The following is a 16,531-nucleotide window of genomic DNA, read 5'->3' as shown; positions in this document are numbered from 1 at the left end:
TGAACCAGCCTTGCATCCCAGGGATGAAGCCCACTTGATCATGGTGGATAAGCTTTTTGATGTGCTGCTGGATTTGTTTTGCCAGGATTTTATTGAGGATTTTTGCATCGATGTTCATCAGGGATATTGGTCTAAAATTCTCTTTTTTTGTTGTGTCTCTGCCAGGCTTTGGTATCAAGATGATGCTGGCCTCATAAAATAAGTTAGGAAGGACTCCCTCTTTTTCTATCGATTGGAATAGTTTCAGAAGGAATGGTACCAGCTCCTCCTTGTACCTCTGATAGAATTCTGCTGTGAATCCATCTGTTCCTGGACTTTTTTTGGTTGCTAGGCTATTAATTATTGCCTCAATTTCAGAGCTTGTTATTGGTCTACTCAGAGATTCAACTTCTTCCTGGTTTAGTCTTGGGAGGGTGTATGTGTCCAGGAATTTATCCATTTCTTCTAGATTTTCTAGTTTATTTGCATCGAGGTGTTTATAGTATTCTCTAAGGGTAGTTTGTATTTCTGTGGGATCAGTGGTGATATCCACTTTATCATTTTTTATTGCATCTGTTTGATTCTTCTCTCTTTTCTTCTTTATTAGTCTTGCTAGTGGTCTATCAATTTTGTTGGTCGTTTCAAAAAACCAGCCACTGGACTCACTGATTTTTTGAAGGGTTTTTTGTGTCTCTATCTCCTTCAGTTCTTCTCTAATCTTATTTCTTGCCTTCTGCTAGCTTTTGAATGTGTTTGCTCTTGCTTCTCTAGTTCTTTTAATTGTGATGTTAGGGTGTCAATTTTAGATATTTCCTGCTTTCTCTTGTGGGCATTTAGTGCTATAAATTTCCCTCTACACACTGCTTTGAATGTGTCCCAGAGATTCTGGTATGTTGTGTCTTTGTTCTCGTTGGTTTCAAAGAACATCTTTATTTCTGCCTTCATTTCGTTATGTACCCAGTAGTCATTCAGGAGCAGGTTGTTCAGTTTCCATATAGTTGAGTGGTTTTGAGTGAGTTTCTTAATCCTGAGTTCCAGTTTGATTGCACTGTGGTCTGAGAGACAGTTTGTTATAATTTCTGTTCTTTTACATTTGCTGAGGAGTGCCTTACTTCCAACTATGTGGTCAATTTTGGAATAAGTGCGATGTGGTGCTGAGAAGAATGTATATTCTGTTGATTTGAGGTGGAGAGTTCTGTAGATGTCTGTTAGGTCTGTTTGGTGCAGATCTGAGTTCAATTCCTGGATATCCTTGTTAACTTTCTGTCTCGATCTGTCTAATGTTGACAGTGGGGTGTTTAAGTCTCCCATTATTATTGTGTGGGAGTCTAAGTATCTTTGTAGATCTCTAAGGAATTGCTTTATGAATCTGTGTGCTCCTGTGTTGGGCGCATATATATTTAAGATAGTTAGCTCTTCTTGTTGAATTATCCCTTTACCATTATCTAATGGCCTTCTTTGTCTCTTTTGATCTTATTGGTTTAAAGTCTGTTTTATCAGAGACTAGGATTTCAACCCCTGCCTTTTTTTGTTTTCCATTTGCTTGGTAGATCTTCCTCCATCCCTTTATTTTGAGCCTATGTGTGTCTCTGCACATGTGATGGGTCTCCTGAATACAGCACACTGATGGGTCTTGACTCTTTATCCAGTTTGCCAGTCTGTGTCTTTTAACTGGAGCATTTAGCCCATTTACATTTAAGGTTAATATTGTTATGTGTGAATTTGATCCTGTCATTATGATGTTAACTGGTTATTTTGCTCGTTAGTTGATGCAGTTCCTTCCTAGCCTCAGTGGTCTTTATAATTTGTCATGTTTTTGCAGTGGCTGGTACCGGTTGTTCCTTTCTATGTTTAGTGCTTCCTTCAGGAGCTCTTGTAGGGCAGGCCTGCTGGTGACAAAATCTCTCAACATTTGTTTGTCTGTAAAGGATTTTATTTCTCCTTCACTTATGAAGCTTAGTTTGGCTGGATATGAAATTCTGGGTTGAAAATTCTTTTCTTTAAGAATGTTGAATGTTGGCCCCCACTCTCTTCTGGCTTGTAGAGTTTCTGTCGAGAGATCAGCTGTTAGTCTGATGGGTTTCCCTTTGTGGGTAACCCGACCTTTCTCTCTGGCCACCCTTAACATTTTTTCCTCCATTTCAACTTTGGTGAATCTGACAGTTATGTGTCTTGGAGTTGCTCTTCTCGAGGAGTATCTTTGTGGCATTCTCTGTATTTCCTGAATTTGAATGTTGGCCTGCCTTGCTAGGTTGAGGAAGTTCTCCTGGATAATATCCTGAAGTGTCTTTTCCAACTTGGTTTTATTCTCCCCATCACTTTCAGGTACACCAGTCAGATGTAGATTTGGTTGTTTCACACAGTCCCATATTTCTTGGAGGCTTTGTTTGTTTCTTTTTACTCTTTTTTCTCTAAACTTCTCTTCTCGCTTCTTTTCATTCATTTGCTCTTCAATCACTGATACCTTTTCTTCCAGTTGATCGAATCGGCTGCTGAAGCTTGTGCATTCACCACGTAGTTCTCGTGCCATGGTTTTCAGCTCCATCGGGTCATTTAAGGACTTCTCTGCACTGGTTATTCTAGTTAGCCATTCATTTAATCTTTTTTCAAAGTTTTTAGCTTCTTTGCGATGGGTTCTAACTTCCTTCTTTAGCTCGGGGAAGTTTGGTTGTTTGAAGCCTTCTTCTCTCAACTCATCAACGTCATTCTCCGTCCAGCTTTATTCCGTTGCTGGCGAGGAGCTGTGTTCCTTTGGAGGGGGAGAGGTGCTCTGATTTTTAGAATTTTCAGCTTTTCTCTTCTGTTTTTTTCCCCATCTTTGTGGTTTTATCTACCTTTGGTCTTTGATGATGGTGACGTATAGATGGGGTTTTGGTGTGGATGTCCTTTCTGTTTGTTAGTTTTTCTTCTAACAGTCAGGACCCTCAGCTGCAGGTCTGTTGCAGTTTGCTGAAGGTCCACTCCAGACCCTGTTTGCCTGGGTATCAGCAGTGGAGGCTGCAGAACAGCAAATGTTCCTGAACAGCAAATGTTGCTGCCTGATTGTTCCTCTGGAAGCTTCCTCTCAGAGGGGTACCTGGCCATGTGAGGTGTCAGTCTGCCTCTACTGGGGGTGCCTCCCAGTTAGGCTACTCGGGGGTCAGGGACCCACTTGAGGAGGCAGTCTGTCCATTCTCAGATCTCAGACTCCATGCTGGGAGAACCACTACTCTCTTCAACACTGTCAGACAGGGACATTTAAGTCTGCAGAGGTTTCTGCTGTCTTTTGTTTGGCTATGCCCTGCCCCCAGGGATGGAGTCTACAGAGGCAGGCAGGCCTCCTTGAGCTGGGGTGTGCTCCACTGAGTTCCAGCTTCCCAGCTGCTTTGTTTACCTACTCAAGCCTCAGCATTGGTGGGCGTCCCTCCCCCAGCCTTGCTGCCGCCTTGCAGTTCAATCTCAGACTGCTGTGCTAGCAATGAGCGAGGCTCCGTGGGCGTGGGACCCTCCAAGCCAGGCGCGGGATATAATCTCCTGGTGTGCCATTTGCTTAAACCGTTGGAAAAGCGCAGTATTAGGGTGGGAGTGACCCGATTTTCCAGATGCCATCTGTCACAGCTTTGCTTGGCTATGAAAGGGAATTCCCTGACCCCTTGTGCTTCCCGGGTGAGGCAGTGCTTCACCCTGCTTTGGCTCACACTCGGTGGGCTGCACCCACTGTCCTGCCCCTACTGTCTGATGAGCCCCAGTGAGATGAACCTGGTACCTCAGTTGGAAATGCAGCAATCACCCGTCTTCTGTGTCACTCACGCTGGGAGCTGTAGACTGGAGCTGTTCCTATTCGTCCATCTTGGAAACACCCCCCGGAATATAATTCTTTACTCCTACATGGGAGAGTAAAGGATGTAGTATAGACATTAATAATAATGTATATGCATTCCCTGAGAAGTGAAATCAATTCTAATTATAAATGTATTCAAAATAAAAATAATCATTGGATGAGTACTTTAGATGCTTTCCTATGAGTAAAATACCTAGATTTTTAGACATTGATTTTGACAGTTTAAAATTATATCATATTTTTTACTATTATCTTGGTTCACAATTACATTTAGAATGATTATATTGTGGTTCCAATGAGCTGTGATAGTGCTGGTTTGCCTTTAAGTGTCCTCCGAGTAACATAAGACCCATTATACATTAGGATGAAAGGCATTTAGATGGGAAATTTCATGTATATTCCCATGAGATTTTTGAATCACCCCTGATAAAAAATGTTTGTATTTTGTAAAATTAAATATACAGTTCAAAGGAACTCATTGTTTTCTCTGGAAAATGCCCTCTGGATTTCAAGCAAGAAATTTGCAGAAAATATTTTTTGGATAAAGATTGTGTTTAAGTTTGCATGATGGATAATATAAATTATTCTGGAAATTTACAGTAGATAATTAAAAGTACTTTGTGTCGTAATAGTCCTATATACTGAGGAAAATAGGCATTCTGTTAGAAACTATACTAATGAAATTCAACCAGCCTTGATTTAGTCACTCTCTATAGCCAGTTAAAATAAGAAACTGCAAACAGAATTGTTAAATAATCTTATTATAAATAACTGAAGTATGTTATCAACCAATAGAACCCTTATTCACTATAGCAAACCATTTGTCATTTTCAGTATACTCTAATAGAAATGATAAACTATGATGCCTAGCATGTTTTCCCAAAAATGCTATAAGGTTACCTGAATGTTTTTCTTGTATTGAAAATGATCAATTATAACTATACAAATAAAATGGAGTTATAATCTAAATTTACAGTATAGAAGTATGCAATATTAAATGAATAAATATTGATAATATAAACTGCTTTCAGGGTGCCCAAATATTTTTATTAAATCCCTTAAAAATGGACAAAGTCTTTCTATGCAATCAAGTGGCAAACTGCTTGTACATAAACATACAGAAGTGAAAATAATCCAGTGATCTAGCTCAGAGTAAAAGCCAAAGGGCTTAAAATGCTTAATAAAGACTTTTGGTTTGGCTGCTGTCTGACCCTCTGTTCTTATTACCTAATGTGCTTTCAGTGCCCACTTATGCTGTTCCTCAAATATACCTGTACAGTCTTGCCTCAGGTTATTTGTATATACTGCTTCCTCTTTGCAAGCTTCACTATCTCATCTCTAAGGCAATGCTTAAATGTCACTACCTCAGTAAGGCCTTTTCTAGCCACCCACTTAAAATTATAACCCTCTTCTTAATCTCCTTGCCCCGTTTCTCCCCATTGTACTTTCTACCATATTATTTAGTTTTACTCATTTCTACTTTTTGTCTCTCTTCCCTCTAAAGTAAGCTTTATAAAAGCAGAGAGTTTTTGTTCAGCTTATTAACTGCTGTATTTCCAGTGCCCAGGGTATGGGAATGCCTGATAAATATTTATCGAATAAACCTAAGGCCTTATCCATGTCTGTTTTCTATTGAAGTAGTCATATAAATATTTAATTGAATATTGGCAAAGAAAACACACCACAATTTGTGGCAAATTGGATATGCGGAAAGATGGGAAACCCAAAGTGCATTTTTTATATATTTAGTTGTTCTGATAAGATAATGGATGCTATTTAATGTTCTTATAGTATGCCAGGAACTATCCGAAGTGCTGTACATGTATTTATCTAATTTACACCTTACAACAACCCTGTGAAGCAGGTACTATTATCAGCTCCTTTACTGTTGAGGAAACTAGAGATTAAATAAAGTTGTCATGCAATTAATGTGTAGGAAGGCAAGACAGGACAGCTGATTCTAGAACCTGTACTTTTAACTAAAGGCTCATGGTTAAAATGCTGTTCCATTGATGCTTTGAATAGCTTCATTTGTATCCTTTTAATTCATTTTTATTTTGGTAAAACAAAAAAATTGTAAGTAATCATTTCTGTTTAATCACTGTGGTTTAAAATCACTTAATTACTTTTTTCCCTTTTTGCAGTGGGATGCCATCACTGAAATGGATGAACATAATAGGCCCATTCACACATACCAGGTATGTAATGTAATGGAACCAAACCAAAACAACTGGCTTCGTACAAACTGGATCTCCCGTGATGCAGCTCAGAAAATTTATGTGGAAATGAAATTCACACTAAGGGATTGTAACAGCATCCCATGGGTCTTGGGGACTTGCAAAGAAACATTTAATCTGTTTTATATGGAATCAGATGAGTCCCACGGAATTAAATTCAAGCCAAACCAGTATACAAAGATCGACACAATTGCTGCTGATGAAAGTTTTACCCAGATGGATTTGGGTGATCGCATCCTCAAACTCAACACTGAAATTCGTGAGGTGGGGCCTATAGAAAGGAAAGGATTTTATCTGGCTTTTCAAGACATTGGGGCGTGCATTGCCCTGGTTTCAGTCCGTGTTTTCTACAAGAAGTGCCCCTTCACTGTTCGTAACTTGGCCATGTTTCCTGATACCATTCCAAGGGTTGATTCCTCCTCTTTGGTTGAAGTACGGGGTTCTTGTGTGAAGAGTGCTGAAGAGCGTGACACTCCTAAACTGTATTGTGGAGCTGATGGAGATTGGCTGGTTCCTCTTGGAAGGTGCATCTGCAGTACAGGATATGAAGAAATTGAGGGTTCTTGCCATGGTAAGAAACATTTAAATAATTTATCTTGCATTTAAATGATTTAAAAAAGTTTTATTTTTTAAATTAACAAATAGTAATTGTACATATTCATGGGTGTGTAGTAATGTTTTGATACATATAATGTATACTAATCAGATCAAAGTAGTTAATATATCCATCATCTCAAACACTGATATTTTCAAAATGATGATTTATTAAAAGTAAATGTTATACATTTATTTCAAATAATACATTTTTGAGTAGTATACTTGATAATTAATTGTGAAAGCAATTGATTCATATTAACTATAAGAAAATTGCTGTCATTTTTCTCCTGGGAAAGGTGTATGAGAGTGTGCCAAAATGCTTTCAGTAAAGTAGTTAATGTGAATTGCTGTATCTGCCTAATTTTTATAAAGGAAAACAGCATCAACAACAGCAACAAAAAGCAATGAGATTCAAAATAGTGATTTCCCTGCTGTTCACATTTTTACAGTTTATAGAAATACGACATTGAAAGACAGTTAGCAATAATTATTTCTATCTTATTGAATTATAATACTTGAATTGTACTTAAATATAATTATATTTAAATACATGAGGGATTCATGTATATTTTATTTCAAAAATGTATAAGCTAGTTTATATGGGTGTTATGTATGATGTTTGGTGGTTGAATATTGACCTGATCAGAGCTTAATTAATCTTTTGCTATTATTACATAGAATTTTTCACCATATAACACATTAGCTTTTCATTTTAATAGTAGTATTTGTGTGACATCTAATTGTCAGGAAATATTAACATCACAAAATGCTAGTTAAGTTTAGAACTTTACCTTTCACATTGTTATAACAATGAAATACCTATAATTTTCATGACGAAACATTTTTCACTTTTTATGTAATTCATTTTATGAAGGCTTATTTACCTAATAAGTATATACATTCAAAAATTTTATATACCCCCCAATAAAGAGCATACATTTGATTATATTTAGATTTAGGACTCATAATCAAAACACAAATATAGAAAAAAATTATTTCATGGTAAATAGTAATATACTGGAGATATTTCCCTCTCAATGATAACTTCTTAAGAGGGTGTTTTCTATAGCACCAGCTTGAGTTTATTGATTTCTTTGTTGATGTTATATTCACATTCATTAAAAAGGATGAGAATAAATAAGAAAAACATATCTGTATGCATATAAGGGTCATGGATAATATACGTGAAGTTTTAAAGGTTTTATCTGTTTATAAAACACTTGGGTTCTTGACTCTTGAGAAGTTCACTCAAGCTGCCAGTGATGATTATGTTTTGTAACTAGAGAATATTAATATTTGCATGAGAAGTCCATAGTATATATTTTACAAAGCATGAGTCAGCTTTCCTGTGCTTTTAATCATTAAAGTATGTTTCATTCAGGTTTAGTAATATAGGTTATCAATATAGTTTATCAAAATTTTTATTCACTTATAACAAGGATTTATAATGGAGAAAAATTAAACCATAAATTATTCTGGAGTTAGGATCTAAAGATATTTTACATTGTAAAGTGCATGTATTAGTTTGTTCTCATACTGCTATAAGAACTTCCTGAGACTGGGTAATTTATGAAGGAAAGAGTTTTAAATGGCTCACAGTTCCACAGGCTTAACAGGAAGCACTACTGGAACACCTCAGGAAACTTACCATCATGGCAGAAGGCGAAGGGGAAGCATGTATGCCTTATCCTGGCGGCAGAGGAGAGAGAGAGAGAAAGGGGGAAGTGCCACACACTTTCAAACAACCAGATCTCATGAGAACTCACTATCATGAGAACAGCAAAAAGGAAGTCCACCCCCATGATTCAATCACTTCCCACCAGGCCCCTCCTCCAGAATTTCAAGATGAGATTTGGGTGGGGACACAGACAAACCATATCAGTGCACTAAAGAAAAATTTATACATATGAATAATTATCCAGTTAAGTGGAGAAGACAATAAGATCTAAGGATAAAATGTATTACACAGAGTAACCATGTAGTTTTTTTGGTACAGACATGTAATATGTGTAATAATCACATCAGTTTTACCATATTTTAAATTAGGTAGAAAGCCATTACTTGGTAAAAATAATACAGTTTTTTAAATATTTGAAGAATTATTTAATCTAAGAATTTATGTGATTTGCTATTACTAAATATTTGTATTTCTTTATGGCATTTACCACAGAATTAAAGTAACCAACTGTAATGTCTAGATATTTTTTTACTTAATATGCTTGCTGTGAAATTTTATTCTTATTTATATGCCTGAAAATTTCTTCTATGATTGGCAAAGATAGTTTTGGACAAATGATAAGCAGCATCTGTTTATCTAGAGCTTCTACTTGTGTGTTTTTATGGCTTGTTATCTTTATTATCCTTTATCTGATTGCAGAAACATGAGGGAGTCAGTACAGAACAATTGTTCATCACCTTGTAGTGGGTGGCAGAAATTGGAAGAATTAAGTTTGAATTCTATACCTATGACTTACAAACCTCAAAATCAAGTGTTTTTTTAAATTTATAAAGTAGTGGTTATAATCACCTAAAGATGAAATACATGTAAAACTATTAACAACAAGCAAACATGCCTGATTCTAATTAAATATAATGAATTGCTATCTATAAACAAAAGAAATGTCAGAGTGGATGTGGAGACTACATTATTTTAAAGATATATATAGTGCACTACCACCAGTGTTCATTTTAGAGTACTTACTTTTATGTGTGTTCTTGATGTTGCATGTTGCCCCTTTCTTTCCTCTGATGAGAATTTTATCATTGCTTTTATTGCCATCTATTCATAACTTTTCTCACAAAAAATCTCTGAATTACATATAATCAAAAGGTCAAACTAATTCAAACTTATATGAAAAAACTATAGTACAAATAGAAAAGTGACCACATATAAAATAGGAAAAGAAAAAATGAGTATATCACTATTTTTCTTTTCGTCTATTCTGTGTAAAAAAATTAATTAATGTACACTATTGATTTTTTTTTAGAGACAGGGCCTTATTCTGTCACCCAGGCTGGAGTGCAATGGTGCGACCATAGCTCATTCCAACGTTGAACTCCTAGGTTGAAGCAATCCTCCTGCCTTAGCCTCCCAAAGTGCTGTGATTGCAGGGGTGAGCCACTGCTTCCAGCCCCAAACTATTGATATTTTTGAGCATTTACTATTTCTTAATCACTTTCTTCAGTGGTAGAGATAAACATAAGTAAGGCATATGTTTCTGTTATCCATTGCTATGAGACAAAACAGCCCAAAATGTATTAGCTTAAAACCACAATGATTTATTATTTTTCAGGGCTCAGCTAGGTAGTTCTGCTTAATGTACAATAAACGGCCATCACTCATGTAGCTGAATTCCACTGGGAGCTTGACTTGAGTTGGAATGTCCAATATAGCCCCTCATCTTCCAGGGCCTTTCTCTGTGTGGCCTCTCATCATTTAGTATCCATCCCAAGCTTTCCTGGAGCGTAGTTGCTGGCTTAAGAGGGAGTTTATTCACATAACCATCTGTAAAATGAGTATCCGAGGAGGTAGCACAAGAGTGAATACCTGAAAGTTTATTTATAGGGGACTGCCACCATGACAATATATTATTTTACAGTCTTCTCTCTGGATTCTCCTGATTAATGTCCCTTCGTCATGCACAAAATTCCACACCCTCCCAAAAGTTTATCTCATTAGGACATCATGTTGAAGTCCAAAATAGCATGTTGAAATCAGTTCCAGATTCAAATGAAGTTTCATTGCTAAATCCCTGTTGATCTGCAGAACTAAGAACCTAAAAATAAGTTATCGTTCCCTACACACACAACACACATGGAACAGGGGCAGGATAATTGGAAAATTTTCTCCCATTCCAAAAGGCAGGGAACACAACAGTCACTGGTCCATTGTGCTTGTGAAGTGCAACTGGTGTTTTCAAGGTTCCTGACTGCAGGGGCAGAGAATGTTTTCTGATTAGAGCCCAGTTCTGCTCCCTGTGATTGGTTCCCTGTGTCTTTTGGCTTTCTTACTAGTATCTTGCCGCTGCACTCTTAGTCATTCACTCTGTTTATAAGAATTGCCCACGTGCTAGTTGCTAGTTTCAACAGCTGTCTGGAAACCTCTTTAATTTGATCAACAATGTTATGAAGAGGTTTTTCTCTCTTCCAAGCTATCACAGGCAGGATTATTGCCAAACGCTCAGTACATAACATGTGTTGACCTTTTAGTATCCCCATTTACAATTTCTCTACTGATCTTCCAGCCTCTACTCACAATCTCCATGCTATTCTTCAGCCTTTACCATCTGTTCAATCCCAAAGCGAATATCACAAGTTTTAACTTTTTGTTATGGCAACACCCAATTATTTGCTTGCAGTTTCTGCAATCTGGAAATCTGGATGAAGTTCACTGGGTCATTCTTTTCCTGTCTTATCTGAGGTCATTCATGCAACTGCAGTTATTTGGAGGTTTAACAGAACTGCGTGTTTAAGATGGCTTCACTCATGTATAATGCCTCATCTGTTGTGTTTGAGGTAATGTTGTATACTGTGTAAATCCTGGTAACAATTTTAGTACGTTTTATTTCAGGAAATTATTCTAGTTTTATTTTTCTTTCTGATATATGGATTCTAAGGGGTTACTCACCTTAGCATTCAAGGAATTGTACATTTTGACCTTGTCCTGTTCTTTTGTAACCTCAGCAAATTCTGTCCACTATTCTGTTTTTTATAACTTTTGAACAATCCTTGTGTTTTTGTATCTTTTACCTTTTTTCATATTTTACCTAGCTGCTTTTGTACCCTTTTCTTCTTTTTCTGTGATGAAATTGTATTTATTCTTCAAGACCTAACACAAATGTCATGCCTCTGGGTCTTCACAAAGTTATTATCACTCTCCTCTGTGCTACAATTTGTGCTAATTATTTGTGTATCTGTTTCACTAGTGCTGTCAGATAAAAGAAGTGTACTTAAAAATCACACAATGTGAATGATCACAAAGCACTGAGTAGTTAAAAGTGCAGCCTGTTGGTGCTCCTGTGGAATGCTCTGTTTCTTCTCATTTCTGTGAAATAGGTAAATTTTCTTGAGGGAGAGTTGTAGTATTTTAGATCTGGAAGGCCTTAGAAAATAGTTTTATCCATCATTTTATGAATCAGGACACTAAATTACTGAGAACAGAATTTAATTTCCTGGGGCCACACAGTAGTAACTAATGTTAGATTGAGAACACAGCCCAGATATATCTCAATCTGGCCTTTGTGTGTTTCCCTTCCACCTATCCCCCATTCTTTTTTTTTTGTTTGTTTTGTTTTGTTTTGTTTTGTTTTGTTTTATGAGACAGAGTCTCTCTCTGTCACCAGGCTAGAGTACAGTGGCGTGATCTTGCCTCACTGCAACTTCCGCCTCCTGGGTTCAAGCGATTCTGAAGCTTCAGCCTCTGGAGTAACTGAGATTTGTTGGACAGGATAGTCTCAATCTCCTGACCTCCTGATCTGCCTGCCTCGGCCTCTCAAACTGCTGGAATTACAGGCATGAGCCACTGCTCCTGACCCCCTATTCTTTCTCACTCTTTCATTTCCTCATTCCAGACATCCATGCCCTCACTTTGATGCTTTAATGTTTCCTGCCTGCCAGACCCAAAGCACAGGATCCCTAAGTTTCTCATTATTAATTAGGCCTGCTCTGCCTTCTATTTCTCTTCAGGAGTCTAATGTGGACACTGTTGGAGCAGGATTTAAGCATCACTTTTGAAATTCATGCTGCTGAGGATGATGAAAATATATATAGATATGGATTCATCTGGAACTTTGCTTTTAGAGATGATAAACAGGAAAAATTACAGTGAGGCTTTAGGGATTTTCGTAATTTGCTTGAATGAATTTGAGACCTCTTGGTCAGCTATGCAACTAAGACACAATAAGCTGATTTAAAATAGAATAAATCTGTATCTAGTCATACTCCATATCTAATGAATGATGTATATTTAAATGTATATTTAAATTGCATTTAAATAACTTGTTAGATATTTATCCTAAAAGTTGTACTACTGAATGTTTGAATTTGTGATTCCTTTTTGCATAATATTGTTAAGGCATACCTATATCCAAATTCTAGAAGCACAAAAGAGAGCAGTAGACTTTTACTCTTGCTGTATGAACCAGGCTTAAATAGATAGAAAGATTATATTAAGCATGTTTGCTAAAATTTAAAAGCAAACACAAATAATTTGGGTTGCTTTATTATACATAGTAAGCAATATTTTAGTCTTCTTTCAAATCTCAGCTGATATTTCATACTATTTTAATTTTATTTCATAGATTCATAATTAAGACTGTCATATTGGGCATGTTGATGTTACAGATTTAACATTGTTTTAATTTATTCTACTTAATGTCAGACTTTTCTAAGGTTTTGAATTTAAAAATAACATTGATTTACAAAGTATTATGCTAATTTACATCAAATGGTCTTTCAGTTTATATGTCTAGGACTATTTTAGCACTATGGAAGAAATAATTGAAAACAACATGCAAAATTGAATGCAATTTTTGTTTAATTACACGAGTTCTGAAGTGGCATGAATCCCTAATAAGCTCCTCTTAAACATTAATTTAGAATAAATCTCATTAAGGTAGTGGTACTTGTACTTAGAGATATTAGTTTGTGTTTAAAATTTTAGACCTGCTGAGAATATATATATATATATATATATATATATATATATATATAGCAATAATGCCTTCTTTAAGCCTGTATCACTCAATATAACTTAACAAAATACTATTTGTCTATGAAAATTAAAATTGTGAAACACTAGGCATAATTAAAAACCTTTATTCTGCCTAGAAATATGCTTTAAAACTTTTTTCTAGTAGTGCATTACTAGAAACTTTTTTTCTAGTAGTGCAAATTCAGAAAGAAAGCATGGTGGTGGCAATTCTCAGACCATTGCATTATTGTTCACAGAGGTGAATGGGATATACGGGGCCTTTAGTGACATCGTATTGATTTGATCTCTTGAAGAGTGTTGTTATTAAGGCTTCATGGCACAATCCTCTGCTGCAGTTCAGAAACATTTATGCTGTGTGTTTATGATCTTCTGTCTAATCATGTTATCAGAGATGACTGTGCAAGCAGAGAGCATAAAGAAATTTGAGATACCAGGATTTGCTGGCATTAAATAAGGGAGTTTGAGGATATGATGAAAAGCTGAAAGGTAAGATTGGGATCAGAAAAAAAGGGCAGATTTATTGGCCCAGGTAGTATTTTCACTTTCTAAAGGTTCTCACACACTAAATGTAAACTCTTATATTATAACCTTCAATTCCAAACAAAGCAGCTTTTTCATGAAGCAATTCCAGACTTTCATCTATCTTGAGAAGAATATGAAATCAAGAAGCTTGAGAAGTCTAAAAATAGAAGGTATTATTTCCAAGCAAGAAAGGATAATGTTGAATAATTACAGGCATACCTCGGACATATTTCAGGTTCAGTTCCAGACCACAGCAATAAAGCAAATATCACAGTAATGCAAGTCACATGAATATTTTGATTTCCCAGTGAATATAAAAGTTATATTTACACTGTATTATTGTCTATTAGGTTTACAATAGCATTGTATCTAAAAACAATGTACATGCTTAATTTAAAAACACCTTATTGCTAAAAAATTGCTAACGATCATCTGAGCCTTCAGCAACTCATAATCATTTTGCTGGTGGAGAATCTTGCCTTGATATTGATGGTTGCTGACAGATTAGGGTGGCAGTTGCTGAAGGTTTTGGTACCTGTGGCAATTTCTTAAGATAATGCAACAATGAAGTTAGTCACATCAGCTGACTCTTTCATGAAAGCATGCTAGGTGCTTAATATCATTTTACCCAGAGTAGAACTTTCAAAATTGGAGTCAGTCCTCTCAAACCCTGCTGCTGCTTTATCAACTAAGTTGAAATAATATTGTAAACATTTTACTGTCATTTCAGCAATATTCGCAGTGTCTTTACTGGAATTAGATTCTGTCTCAAGAAACCACTTTCTTTGCTCATCCATGAAGGGCAACTCCTGATGTTTTCAAGTTTTATCATGACATTGCAGCAATTCATTCATATCTTGTCTCTACTTCTGCTTTTTCTCTTGCTATATCCACAAAATCTGCAGTTATTTTCTGCATTGAAGTCTTGAACCCCTCAACGTCATCCTTGAGGGTAGGTGTTAATTTCTTCAAAACTCCTGTGATCGTTGATTTTTTTTACCTCCTCCTATGAATTGCAGATGTTCTTAATGGTATCTAGAGTGTTGAGTTCTTGGTAAAGTATTTTCAGTTTACTTTGCCTGGATCCACTGGAGGAATCACTATGGCAGCTATAGCCTTAGAAAATATATTTCTTAAGTCATAAGACTTGAAAGTTGACATTTCTCTGTGATTGATGGACTGCAGAATGGATGTTGTGCTAGCAGATATGAAAACAACATTACTCTTCCTGTGTATCTCCATCAGAGCTTTTGGGTGACCAGGTGCATCATCAGTGATCAATACTATTTTGAAAGCAATCTTATTTTCTGAGCAGTAGGTCTCAACAGCAGGCTTAAAATTCTCCATAAACCATGCTGTGAACAGATGTACTGTCATCAACCTTTGTTGTTCCATTTATAGAGCATGGGCAGAGTAGATTTATCATAATTCTTACTGGGTTTAGGATTTTCAGAATGTAAATGGGCATTGACTTCCACTTAAACTCACAAGCTGCATTAGGTCCTAACAAGAGATTCAGCCTGTCCTTTGAAGCTTTGATGCCAGGCAATGACTTCTCCTTTCTAGTTACAAAAGTAGTAGATGGCATCTTCTTCCACTATAGGATTGTTACATCTACATTGAAACCCTAAATGTGGCCACCTTCATCAATGATTTTAGCTAGGTCTTCTGGATAACTTACTGCAGCTTCTAGACATCGTCAGCACTTGCTGCTTTACCTTGCATTATTATCTTATAGAGATGGCTTTTGTCCTTAAACCTTGTGAACCAACTGCTGTTGGCTTCCAATTTTTATTTTGCAGCTTCCTCCCCTCACTCAGCCTTCATGGAATTAAAGAGAGTTAGGGTCTTATTCTGGATTAGGCTGTGGCTTAAGGTGTTATGGCTGCTTTGACCTTCTGTCCAGATCACTAAAACTCCTTATCAACAATAAGGCTGCTTTGCTTTGGTATTCATGTGTTCACTGGAGTAGCACATTTTATTCCTTGAATAACTTGTTATTTGCAATCACAACTTGGCTAACTCTGGTGCAAGAAGCTTAGTTTTCACCTATCTCGGCTTTCAAGGCCTTCCTCACTAAGTTTAATCATTTGTAGCTTTTGATTTTAAGTAAGAGAAGTGTATGTCTTCTTTTCACTTGACCATTTAGATGTCATTGTAGGGTTATTGGCTTAATTTCAATATTGCTGTGTCTCAGAGACCCAAGGAGACAGAGAGAGAAGGGAGAATGGCCAGTGAGTGGAGCAGCTGGAACACACCATATTTATTTATTAAGTTTTCTGGCTTATGTGAGTATGGTTTATGGTACACCCCCAAAATAGGGTAGGGACATTGAGAATCACCAATCATACAAAAGTAACATAAAAAATCATTGATAATATCTGTTATGGTGACCTATGATATAGGATCTACATAACATGTAATAAGGATGTAAAAGTTTGAATTGCTGGAATTACCAAAATTACCAAAATGTGATATGGAGACATAAAATGAGCACACACTTTTGGAAAAATGGCACCAATAGCCTTGCTTGATGCAAGGTTGCCACAGACCTTCTATGTTTAGAAAATGCAATATCTGCAAAGTGCAATAAAGTTCAGTAAAACAAGACATGCCTGTATATTATAGTTTGTTCTTTGTTATGATTTATGAAATAGGTTAAAG

At 36.3% G+C, this 16,531-nt stretch overlaps 1 protein-coding gene across 3 annotated transcripts in view; it reads left to right on the top strand.

The window, feature by feature from the left end:
- Nucleotides 1-16,531, top strand: part of EPHA6 (EPH receptor A6) — a 960,796-nt gene that overhangs the window by 163,784 nt on the left and 780,481 nt on the right. For all 3 annotated transcript variants that reach the window (XM_032150357.2, XM_032150356.2, XM_058437624.1), the window contains one exon: nucleotides 5,944-6,607. In XM_032150357.2, coding sequence (XP_032006248.1) covers nucleotides 5,944-6,607 — 664 coding nt within the window. The remainder of the gene's footprint in view (nucleotides 1-5,943; nucleotides 6,608-16,531) is intronic.

Source organism: Hylobates moloch, unplaced genomic scaffold (genome assembly GCF_009828535.3).
Source record: "Hylobates moloch isolate HMO894 unplaced genomic scaffold, HMol_V3 SCAFFOLD_4, whole genome shotgun sequence".
Taxonomy (NCBI): Eukaryota; Metazoa; Chordata; class Mammalia; order Primates; family Hylobatidae; genus Hylobates; species Hylobates moloch.
Note: the sequence above shows the minus strand (reverse complement) of the source record. Positions and strands in the feature narration are given on the sequence as shown.